The 13055-nt window shown below is 40.2% G+C and overlaps 1 protein-coding gene across 6 annotated transcripts in view; it reads right to left on the reverse strand.

Moving 5' to 3' along the window:
* Nucleotides 1–13055, reverse strand: part of astn1 (astrotactin 1) — a 371669-nt gene that overhangs the window by 251519 nt on the left and 107095 nt on the right. For 2 of the 6 annotated variants that reach the window (XM_044033647.1, XM_044033629.1), the window contains exons 6-8: nucleotides 12841–12948; nucleotides 11086–11235; nucleotides 6343–6510 (exon numbers count right to left, since the gene is read on the reverse strand). In XM_044033647.1, coding sequence (XP_043889582.1) covers nucleotides 6343–6510; nucleotides 11086–11235; nucleotides 12841–12948 — 426 coding nt within the window. Of the gene's footprint in view, nucleotides 1–6342; nucleotides 6511–11085; nucleotides 11239–12798; nucleotides 12949–13055 lie in introns of all 6 variants that reach the window. The other 4 variants (XM_044033610.1, XM_044033601.1, XM_044033619.1 and 1 more) reach the window with 3 other exon arrangements.

Here is a 13055-nt window from a genome sequence, read left to right on the forward strand (position 1 = left end):
CCGTTCATTCCCGAGAATTATTCTTCCGCTGCGCAAGGTAGGCAGAAGAAATAAGCCTACCTAACAAAGTTAACAAAGCTTTATGGCAGTTATGGGAAAGGAGTTACTAAAACTACTACTACTGCTACTACTACTAATACTACTATAGCGTCCGTTTTGCTCATATGTCACACAATTATGCAAATAACCATTGGCAAAGCCTTCAAATTCAGTTCAAGTCACATAAAAGTGAAATATCTTCCACAATAAAAGCCCAAATGTTACCATTTAAGGGCATAAACAACAACAACTGTCAGTTTGCGACACATTCCCCTTGCCTCGGTGGAGTTTTCATGCTCAGACAGATCAGTTCAGCGACCTCGAGTAATGGCGTCACTCACCAGTCAACTCTTAATCTCCCATCTGCCCTTTCCTGCTCCCGCACCACTAGCACTGCTCGTGTCAGCCACTCACATCTGCCCATCACTTAATCCCCCTGTTACTGATATTCCTCCTCACCCGATGAGCTGAAGGCTAATCACCGCCAGAAAATTAGAATGCTACACACTAACACGTGTTAGTAAACATCAATTTGCACCACACTATGGTTAAAGGATTTAAAGGTTAAGTTCTTCACCCACACCTCAACCAGAACATGATTTTTTTACTGGTAAAAAAACAACCAAAACACCCACTTACATCTGGCTTTGGTCCACTATACTACTGACATTCACTCTTGGGTCAAATGTCTCCGCAGATGCAGGTTTGTTTTTATCGTCTCCATCTCCAAGTTGGCACGGATTGAAACATGACACTTATTCCTTCTACTACTGCCATATTTTGACAGTCTAGGAGCTGATTTTAGCATGCTTTATAAAACACATACACAATTTAAGCAGTGAGATACAACTGTTTATGAAAGGTTAGAGTTTGAAGGAGGGGTTGAAGTGAGCGAGCATGACAGTGAGCACGACTCACCGGAGAAAAACTCAATATGGCTATATGTACTCCTGTGAAATGAGTTTAATATGGCACAAAAAAAACATAAACCTGCTCAATCTGAGTGGATAAAAGTGGACTAAAGTGAATTTCTTCTTCGTATGATCATAAATTTCCAAATATTTCACGTAAATGACTTGAAAATGCTGTCCAAAGTCCCTGTTATTTTGTTTTGAAGTGCCACAAGTCATAACAGGGTCCCGCTTGTGATGTATAGATTAGATTAGATTAGATTAGATTAGACTGTATTGGTCCTACACTAGGGAAATTCACATGTTTGCTCAGTTAAAACACGCTAGAATAAATTAGAACAAAATTACAGTAAGAATAATTATTATAATAATAATAAGATTCTTGTTTTTCACTTTAATGATTTATGTTGTTTTTTAGAGACAAATTGTCACAATCAACCATTATCTTTCCACGTCTATTTGATGTGTTCAATAGCTACGAATGTGCGTTTCTTGTGATTTTTCTGTGTCTGCACTATAAAAGATTGTTGGTTATTTGTCATTGTCAGACATATATTCGTTAAAAAAACACTCAGAGTCGTGCGTTGCCTCCATAAATCAGCCTCGGTGAGTCATGCCATCACAGAGAAGGTGCTGCCACCTGCAGTTAACATCTATGTCCTGCTCTGGTATAATCGCAGGACAGCCACGGCACGCAACTCTATAAGAACTGTGACGTTTTACAGATGTGAGAAGCTGCGATCAGTGAAAGCTTGGATAAAAATCAAATAATTAAAACACACACACATATACTCAACAAATGAGTGTTTTTCAGTCATAAAGAAAGACGTGAATAAATGTGTCATCACTCATTTTGCTGATAAGTCGCTTTTCCTCACACTTTCAGACGTTTCCAGGGAAGCATAGTATGGACGGCTTATTTTAACCATACAAGGGCAAAAAGAAAATGTCCTGTATCTAACTGCTTTTGCCCATTTTGCCCAGAATAATTATTGTTATTTGCAATGTACTGCATGTTGCATGCAATAGCATATTAACAATTTGAAATGAAGAAAAACAATAAGTTTTATTGAGAAAAACACAGTCATTTTACGTGGAAAAATGGAAACTATGTTACAGCCGTTTTTCTGGCTTCCTAAAACAGCACAAGTATTACGGTAATAACCACACACTAGACATCCAACTTCTCAGCTTTCAGAAACTGTTGGAATTTTTCTGATACCACAAACGGTTGCGTAATTACGGTGATGCAAATTACGATAAACTTTATTTGTATAGCACCTTTCATACAAGGATTGCTGCTCAAAGTGCTACACAATAAAAGGACAGTAAAACACAACACAAGGTGGATTAAAAAGGAGCTAGTTGAAGGCTAGAGTAAAAACAGTAAGTTTTAAGTCCTCTTTAACAAGTCTTCTTCCTTCTTCTAGTGAGCTGGCCCTGATATATATTATGTAAGTAACATAAAATATAAAATAAATGTTCAACTATGGTTGAAAATGTCCTAAACATTTTTGGCTGTAAACATTTGGAAGCAGTGGGTGGATTTTAGACTTTGAACTCTTTGCCTCAAACTGCATTGTTTGTTTGCATCAGGACCTCCTTCTTTAGTTTAACGTTTTATTTATGTTGTGACAGTGAAGACATGCAAACTAATCGGTCAACACCGCTCACTCGAGAGAAACCAGATCAAGTGCTGCAGGGAATCTATTTTCAATCCCCGGCCCTGCAGTCAGCCCGACTGAGCATCGTCACAGTAAACACACCTGTAAACTGTTTGTTTCAAAAAAGGCTTCTTCCTTCTCCACACTGATTGACTGTCACTATGTTCTGGAATCAGTGGTGAGAAGCCGATACTGTGAAATGTGTACAAATACTGCAAGATTTGTGCTTCAGGTCTGCAGCAGTAACTATAGCATTCTTTACCCGCAGACCTTTACATGGATCCACAGCGATTAGATAATTAAAGACCACAATCACCGAGGTCCTCTCGATCACGTTGATGTGTTTTCTTCAGGGTATTCTGGAGGAGAGGAAAGTCCTCCAGCTTAAAAGTGTCCTTCAGTAGAAGTGGATTGCACTTGTGTGGTCGTCTCCCATTTTTTTCTCTAATTAGCCTCCAATCACACAAGCTACAGTGTTGGGTAATGACGGGGCTGGACCACTGAGGGGAAATATCTTTTCTATTATGATAACACAGTTTTTAAATCAAGATTTAGGATGGGATGGAGCATTAACATGTGACATAATTATACTTTATGTCACATTAATGTTTTAATGCCAGCGTGTGAAGTTAAAGATGTGAATTCCTTCCAACGTGTGAGAAAATTGTAGGATTTATCACCGACAGTAAAATATAAAAACTGGGTCAGATGTGCTACATGACATGCTCTCACATTTGAAATTGTGATATTGATTTTAAAAAATGATGATTCCAGTGAAAAATGATTCACTGGGCCACTCTGAATTAAGAGGACCTTACTTTTTTATGTGTGACAATAAAGTTGCAGTTCCTGAAAACTAATAATTCAGGGTTGTAGCCAGGATTTATAATAATATGTTAATATAATAAAGAAAGCATGCATTTTAGCTTGTAAATGGTGTTGTGTGTTGTGTTCATGGCAGATTTTGATGCCTTGAAAAAAATTTTAATAATCAGGTATTGTCAGAAATTAAGTGATATAATTGAAGTGATTACCTGACAGTGCTCTTTCACTCAAAGGCTATGCACGCATCCACATGCATAGGTTTTATCACTTCTCAGCGTGAGAAATGTCAAGTGGGACGTGATATGAATATGATATTCATAATCATAAGTATGATGCGACACTCGGCGTGCGTTTGTTGTTATTTCCACACTTCGATGCTGGTGTTAACAGATTGTTCTCTCATATCTCTGTGAAATGACATAATGTTGGCGTCTGGTTGGCGGACTTACGCTGTTCTTGTTCTTCACTGATAATAAAAAAGTATGAGCGGGAAGCGGTGACTAAGTAAACTGGCTAATGCGTGTCTCGTCCCATTTATCGATGTTTGGTTATTGATTTTATGAACAGTTCTGGCGACCACTGGCATGTAGGGCTGGGCAATATATCTATATTTTGCCCAGCGTGCATTTGGACTATCTGGGTATCTCATAGGACTACTGGAATTAAGCTAAGTATCACTTCTGTAGGTCTTTCTTATTTGGTTGCTATTTCATTAATGGCTATTGTATCTTGCTGGGTTGCTTGACTTTTGTGACTTTTGACTTGTCTGTTTAGTTAAGGTGAAAGTTTTTTTAAAGATATTTTGTCTGCTAGGTCAAAGAGAAAGTTGTTAGTGTTGCTGTTTTGACATAGTTTCTATTGAGCCATCACCATCACCAGGTGAGACGTTTCACTGGCTACAGGGGAGTGGCCAACACAGCTGTATCCAATCAGCCCCTAATCAGCTTCACTGAAGTTTCATTGGCTACAGGGAGTGGCCACACAGCTGCAACCAATCAGCAGGTGACTTTTCAGCACTCACTTTGAAGCGGCAGACACTTCAGACGAAGACTCAGGAAGACAAAGACAAAGGAGTCTAAACCGGAGTCTAACAAGGAGGCTAACGAGGCTAAGTACATTTTTTCCATTCCTGTTCATGTCTCTTCTCATAGATACTACGAACCTCACAATCACTCACAGCATCACCGTAACCTGTCCTCACTTATCTATCCCACCCGCTCCACACACATCCAACACCTTGTCGCAGGGGGCCTGTGGAACTGCCAGTCAGCTACCCGCAAGACTTCATCTCCATTTGATTTACACCAGGTCCTCATCCATGTTGCACAGGCTCTTTGTAGGGTTTTCAATGTACAAGATGCATGAATGCCTTCATAGTTTCCCATATATTATTGGATGGTGAGCGTAAAGCAAACTTGTTGACTTTTAAAAGCGTAACTCTTCCTAGTCATGATGTTTTTCTGTTCTCTTCTGCACCAGTTCTACTTCTATAATTTGAATACGAACAACACTAATCAGCAACTCTCTCCCCTCTCCATTGTTATGTAATGTCACAGTGAAAGGACCTTGGTCTGTTTTCATGTTGTATGAGTTATGAATCTCGCAAGATTCTGGGGCTTTTGTTCCATTGTTTTTAGGACAAATGCATCTAAACAGATTTGGTGCAGGTTTACTGCTTACTTCACTGGAGAAGTCACACTGTCTCGTAAAGGGATAGTTCAGGATTTTTGAAATGTGGTTGTTCAAGTTACTGACCCCAGCACACACACCTGTCCTGGGCACAATGAGTCATGAACATTTGCTTTCACTGCAAACAAGGTTTTCCAGTTTTCTCCTGTAGCCAACCAGGAAAGAAATTTATACTGAATAGCCACTAGGGGGTGATTCTGCTGGTTGCAAAAAAACAACAATAACAACAATAAACTGTTTGAATGGAGGAAATCCAATTCGTACTTAATTTCGTCATCAGTACATTTTCCTGAGGAGTTAATGACCTCAATCGCTAGTTTCAGCTCTTCTTCAATAGAATATTATGCCAATCTTGTAAATTCTGTTCATATTTAGAGGGAAAAAGACACCAGTCCACCAGTCCAAGTGAACACCAGCCCACCTGTCCAATAGCACCATACCAGCTATGGTACGGTCCATTTGGAGGCTGATTGCAGGTAGTTTGTGAATTTCTGGTGGTGCAAACCTTGAGAACATGAGTTCAGATTTCTTTAGGTGAGGGTGACGTTATGACCAGTTGCCACTTAGTAAAGACACATTGATATCTTAAAAACTTTATCTCATGATAAATTCATGCTCATTTTGCTCACCAAAGCCCACAGAGAGTCCCATTGAGTTCAGAATACATAATTAGGGTCCGGCCACAAGGTGTGACCACATCAATCCACGTGTCATTAGGCGTGAAAATCATTTGGTGGAAAAAGTTACGAAAAACGTTGAAAGTGGGAGGGGCTTACGAAAATAAGAAATCAGCTTTCATCAGTTGACTTTTTTACGTGTTACTTGAACATAAACAAAAGTTGCTACACATGTTTGTCATGTAAGGAAGGTCAAAAATTGCTGTAAGTCCTACAGGAAGGCAGCCATCTTGGATCATTTTTTGGCAAATTTGGCGATTTTGCACCAACTTGTTATTTTTAATTTATTATTTTCTTTACTTTATTCAGTTTTACCTGAGTGACATTAACTTTTAGTAGCAGTCGACCAGCAGTTGTGTAGCTAAAAATGTTGATTTTCTCTATGGAATTTGGTTGCAGGAGTGTGAGCCATTCACAAACTTTAGTTACCACCTGATGTAACAGTGAGGAAAAAGCCATTAGACCGCGTGGTCGTCTGCTTTCCTCCTGCCTGAGAGCAGAACAGACACTGTTTTTTCCGTCTTGCTCTTTGTTTACCTGTCTCTTGGTCACACTGATGCTCACACGGGTCCAGGAGGCGTCGTCCACACAGCTCATTGACCCATGGCCCGCTGGCATTCTGCTGGTAGTACAACAAGATCTGGGCAGGGTTCAGCCAGTCTGAAGCATCCAACTGGCTCCCCTGCAGCAAGATAAACCTTGATCCTGAGGAGGGGAGGTGAAAAACAGAAGAAAAGAAAATTAGACACAGAGGGAGCAAATGAGGGAGGAAGAAAAAAGTGAGCACAAGGAAATATTTGACTTCTAAGTTGATTTGGCTATTTTTTAAAATGTCCCTCGACTTTTTAAATATTAATTAAGAACAGTGAAATGGAAAACAAAAGTACAATGAAGCAAATTAATTTGAACCAAATTGAAAAATTGCCTGCCTCGTGAAAGACAATAAATTAAAAAGAGAATAACTCTAAATACAAGAAAAATAAAGGCCTTGCCTTTAGAAAACCTTCAGACATAAACATTTTAATGAAATATAAGCTGAATATGTTCAAATAAACATTAAAAACACGGCATCATAACTATATAATTACACATTAAAACATTCTTCTCTCCTCTGTTTCTATGACATTCTGAACGTCTATAATCAGAAGTTAAACGTGTTGAAGTGGGAGGGGCTTACGGTTACTGTTATTCTCAGTTATCACAGGAATCTATAGCACAAGAAGAAGCAACGGTGTGTAAACAGGTGTTTTTTGTGTAATACAACGATGCAGGCAGTGTTTCACATGGTGTCTGAACCGATCACTGCTGGGGTTACAATGTTTAAGATTTTATATATGTATTATGTTGGTTTAATATGAAGTAATTGTCATGACCGCTGGGCGATTTATATTGGACAATAATTCTGTTTGACCGCTGAAGTTTCTGGTTTTCTGATTTCTGATCTGAAGAAGAAGAAGAAGAAAAATTAATACAACTGTCTTATTGGCAACTCAGTTACCAGAATCACACACTACTAGTGTATGTTTCTGCAAAACAAAGATGTATGAGGTCATGGTTCTTTTACACTTTAATAATTTTTTTCTACAGACAGATTTTGTTTTAGTTTGAGGCTGATAGAAGCAGAATTACTGAGGAAAAAGGGTTCTGTGGATGTTGCTTCATTACAACAACTCCTCTGATACTGCACATTATTACTTATTTATTTATCTATTTTAATTATCCCTTGCCAAGTAAAAGGTCTTAACACAGAGGAAAATCCATGTAAGTTAATTATGATTAGGATGATAGCCAGAGATAAGAGATTAGATTTACAGACTTGTAGTCTTATAGATAGTATCTTGATTAAAGTTCAAGGTTTCTGTTTACTTTTCAAAGACTGAAACATTTTTGGAGACAACAAGCTTCTTTAGTTATTATGTGTGGAACCAAAGCTATTAACTATTTTTTAACTATTATATATGTTCTACATATCTATTTTTTTCAGGTTTCCATGAACACCTCACAGCCAACTGCACATGAATAACACACTTCTAGGAGGACCTTAAAGTAAATAAAAAAAATAAGGCAGGTCATGTGACAGGCTGGTCACCTCTGCACTGCCTCCCGCCCCAGATGTGAGCTGTGACCGCAGTAAGAAAACGAACAAACTGATATATATATAATAATGAATAAAGCAAAAACAGTGGGGTCCATTATAAACTTTAGCATCCGATAAACAAAACCACTGCTGCGCTACGTCATACACTTTGAGGGTCAGTTTTAATATTCATGATCTCCATCATAATAAACGGAATTTAGCTTCAGGTTTATGAACTCAAATTAAAGCTCAAACAACTGCAAGTCAGTCACACAAATATAGAAGAAACAACAAAAAATGAACTTTATATAACTGAAGCTGACTGCACTGACGCTGATGTTTAATCAGAAAGAAAGGTTTTCTGTATTTTTACTGCATTTGTTTTACAAAAGCAGAATAAAAAAAAATCCAGGATTACAGAGAAAGACAACTGAGATTTGATCAGATCAGTCAATTCTGACTTCACAAATTTCACGTAGGCCAATCCAGGATTAGGATTACTTTTCCTAGTAATCCTAATCCTGTATGTTTACTGCAGATGTGTTACAAAAGCAGAATAAAAAAATAATCCAGGATTACAGAGAAAGACAAGTGAGATCTGATCAGATCAGTCAATTCTGACTTCACAAGTTTCACATGGGCCAATCCAGGATTAGGATTACTTACCTCTTACCTCACAGAATAAATTTACACAGCAATTTCACTTCCAGGTCCTGGCTTAATTCGGCCAGGTTAACAAAGAAAATCCCATCTTAATCCACTCAGGTTCAGAGAGGTGAACGCTTTCAAGAGAGGGAAGATTTAAGTATGAAAACTGCTTCGTCTCTGCAAAGATGTTTAATGAGCCACTTCTTTTATCCTCATCGTGTCGATTCTATTCTATTTTCCCATCAAATAAATATTTTTCACAAACATAAATTCCCCCAGTTGATGCTAATTAATCTCACAGGTTTACAAAGGTTGAACATCACTTTAGCACTTTAGCAGCTCATTCTTTTTGTTATTGTGAGCCTCAGACGAATGGAACTACGAATGATTTGCCTGTGCTGTTGTAATAAAACTAAAAGACTGGAGTTCGTACATGATTTGCACCTCGAATGTTATTGTTTGATTGCCCAGTTTTCATTTGAGGCGTTGATTTGTGAAACCGCTGCCCGGTGAAAATGTCAAGTTCTCTATTGTGCGATCGACTCACTGACCAAAGATCTGTGCATTTGCAAACATGGGATGTAGTGGACATTTCCTAACCCAGGCTCATTAAACGACTCCTTGGCAGACTCTATATGTGTGTGTGTGTGTTCCCCATTTAGAGCCAACCCTCCTGATGATCCCTTTAAAACTAGAGCACACTATGCAAATGGCTGGACGCCTTCCTGGTCACTTAATTGTGGAGGGAAAGTTGTGAAATTGCTTAGAAAAAATTCAGAAAAGTAAAAAAAAAGAAAAAGAAAAAAAAAAAAGGACAAATCAGCCACGCTTCTGTGTTTTTATGGCACTTTTATGTCCTTGTCTGATGTCTTTGGCAATCGCAGATATGCAATGATTTTGTTTCCGCGTCATAAAGTCGATTCCGATATTAAGAACCAAGGCTTTGTGGGCGCACACGAAACAGGAACAGAATGGACCTAAAAATATTGAGCAAAATATAGAATTGGAGCCCACTCGTCGTCACCTTTTCCTACTCTTATGAAACTCGTACACTATGAGCCATAAAAAAGACAGAACATTTAAGCAATACATCTTCAACTGCATGAATGTTTGATTGCATTAGCAGAATTAACTTAGTAATGCAGCGAGTCATTTATAACTTTTGATGCCGAGTAATAAGTAAAATGATATTATCTTTAAAGGAGCAATATGTAACTCTGACGTGTCTTTGTCTTCCTTTGTAAAAATGTCTTATTGTATATTTGGCCAGTTGCTGTTTGTCCTGACATTCAGAGGATGAACCCAGAAGAATTTGGTGACCCCCTCCTGTTTCTTTTCCCTGTAATTCCACCACAACTTTCACATCTGAAAGCCTCAACAGTCTGATGTGAAGAAGATTTCACAATGATTTGATTTGTTTTTTCCTAATTTAACTAAGTGGTAGTGACTGAAATGTCCATTTTCTAGTTGGTGACCATTTACAGCATCAACCAAGTCTCCCGCTGGTCGGTTAATGGTCGAAGCTTCTCCACAACAATGCGAGGAGAGGCTTAGAATCTCAGACAGAGAGAGAAAAAAAAACAGATTCACCCAGAACACAATCTTAGATAATAACACTCTGTCTTATTTCTATTTTCAACTATGAAACGTGACATAGAAGAAAAAACATTTAGTTGTATCTTGAGTAGAATAGAATATTGTCCTGTGTGCAGTGTTGAAAGGCAGAAACACATGCAGCTGTTGACATTAATCCTTTCTTTCTCCGCCTGTGGGAGAATCCCGATTTTCATCTGATTCGCCGTGACATCAAATCAGGTCTGATGAGATTGCGGAGACATTTATGGAAACATTCTAAATCGATCCCGGGTTTTGTAATTCGACGGGCGAATTTGCCATCTTTCATCTCTCTCTCTCTCCCTTCAAAGTTCCCACCGCGGACGACTCCCTGGAATTTTAATATCTCCCTGGCAGACTATAACATTTACCGCCAGACATCAGCGGCAGGAGAAGCAGAAGCAGCAGCAGCAGCAGCAGCAGCAGCAGCAGCAGCGCTCCGAATCAAATCAGACGAGTGGATGATAGATGAGTGGGCCTCGTCACAGTCTATAATACATCTGGACTGCCAGCTCACTCCTGTGACAGCTGAAAAATGCCAATGAACCAGCAGGAGTCTGTGCATGGCCCCTGTGGCGCCTTTATTTTTCCTGCAGGTGCTGATTTTGGAATTTATTAGCGAGGGTGCTTGCAGGTATCAGGTAGTACACGGCAGCGTGTGATGGAGGGGGTTTGCTGCAGGTGGCCACGGCGACCTGGCCTCAATGTGCTCTGTTGCTTTGAGGCCACATCTGTCCTGTGGTCTCACTCGGGAGAAGCAGGGAGGGGGTGGTCAACCTGACATTTACTTCTCTCTTTCAGAGAGCAGAGCAAATCCGGCGACTCAAACCAGGGATGTAGTGTCTCCACAGAAAATGGCAAAAGAGGGGCCTCATGGGGGCTTTTAGTGCTCAAAGAGGAGAGTGGAGGAGAGACTGTATTCACTGGATTTAGAGTCTTACCGTCGGCGATGAGGTGCTCCGGCACATGGAGGATTACTCGCACTGACAGGCTGCAGGAGAGGTGAGAGGAGTAAACCAGGCCGATCACACAGCTGATGACGCTGATCAGAGTGAGGGTGGTCTTGTTGATGGGGCTCCGTGGAGAACCTGCTGCTGGGAGGGAGGGAGGGAGGGAGGGAGGGCGTGGGAGAAGGTGGGAAACAACAGGGAGATTTCATTTCTGAAGCATAAACATGATGTGCATGCACAAACACATATACATACATCCACAGCCTACGCAGGCTTTACGAACAAGCCAAAAAAATAGGCTTAGCGTCCATGAAAAGGACGAGGTTTAGACTCGACATGGCTCAGTGGCACAGAAATATGGTTTTTATTTTGAAGGGTATTAACATCACTGGGAAAAGAGACTTGGACCATTGAAATAATAAAAAAAAAGTTTTATTTTTTTTATTTTCTCTCTGTAATGTCACAAACGCTTATGTCTTTTTCTGCAGGATGCAAAAACAGAACGTGTTACATGTGACCTCATACCTGCGGGGCCATGCAGACACACACACACACACACATATGCACACAAACACAGCCTGACCTTGAATAAAGTCACTCACACTTAAAGTTGAAGTGTTTTTTTTTTTCCCTTTCACTGGCAGAATCATTGTCACTCTCAAATTGCTCCAGCAGAACTTTCTCATTCAAAAGCTGCCTGAGGTGCTTTTTTAAAACAAAAGCCACTTAAAAAAAAAAAAGAAGCTCACCTATCAAATTATGCATAAATCTACTTTATACAATTTAGGTATTTTTTACCCGGAACCTGGATATGTGTGTGTGTGTGTGTGTGTGGGGATTTGACTTCGCCGTACTCACGACAGACATTTGCATGACAAAGATTTAATATTTTAATAATACCGTCATCCCTCGCTCATAATTCTGCTGACGTGAAGAAATACTTTTGCATTGAATTCCTCATGAATCATCGTTTCCCGCGGATGTAAACAACAGTCGGACAGGGGTTTGTGGGGGGCGGGAGCGCTTTATTCTATTCTTAAAACCTCTAATTAAAGGTGTTGGCCACACTTCTGGCGACTCTGCCGTGTTTGTGACACCTGTGCACTTGACAGCGGAATAATTGGCTCGGAGGCATCGCAGAGCTTTGTAACACCTTCTGACGGCAGCTATTATTTTAAGGGCATTGTCTCCTTCATTTTCAGCGTTTCATTCCTCCGCCTCTCCTCTCTCAGTGCTGTACATTAAAGCCGCACAGACACGGGCATGCCGACAGATAAAAACGTGCCTCGCCACTTCACTTTGTCAACTTTTTTCCTCCGACTCTGAGAAACAATATTGGAGCGTAATATTATTTCAAAAACGGGGCAGTTTTCACGTCACATGATGCAAAATGGTGTCACGGTTTTCCTCCACGACCGCTGATCTCATCATCTTGTTCGATTTCAGGCAACAAGATCGTACGATGATGCACCGAGATCAGCTTCACATGCTCACAACCACACGTGTATTTCACAGCATAGACACAGATACTATGTGTTTCCTTTAGGAGGAAAAAGTCACAAGCACACACACACACACACACAACAACAGTGGAGGGTTCCACCCACGACGATGCAGTGTAAAAGGTTGCTTGTCATGCGTGGTGATGGTAATACCATCAGACGGTGGTATACAACTGTCTGTAGGTGTACGAGTCCTCCTTACCCCCTGAGCCCCACGCGCTGTTGGCGTTACCATTTCTCATACCTCGACTCCGGCGGCGACTGCGGTTTGGGTCGGTGTAAAAGGCCAGCTGAGGCTCGCTGTCGGCCTCCGTCCCAGAGTCTCCGTCTGGGTTCAAGAAAGTTGAACCCGCTGTTGGATTCACACACACACACACAAAAATACACCTCCAATGAAAAAAGAAAAAGAAAAAAAATGCCATTGGAGTCATTGTAAGGAGGATTTGGTAGGGATTTGGT

Source organism: Solea senegalensis, linkage group LG1 (genome assembly GCF_019176455.1).
Source record: "Solea senegalensis isolate Sse05_10M linkage group LG1, IFAPA_SoseM_1, whole genome shotgun sequence".
In the NCBI taxonomy this organism is placed as follows: Eukaryota; Metazoa; Chordata; class Actinopteri; order Pleuronectiformes; family Soleidae; genus Solea; species Solea senegalensis.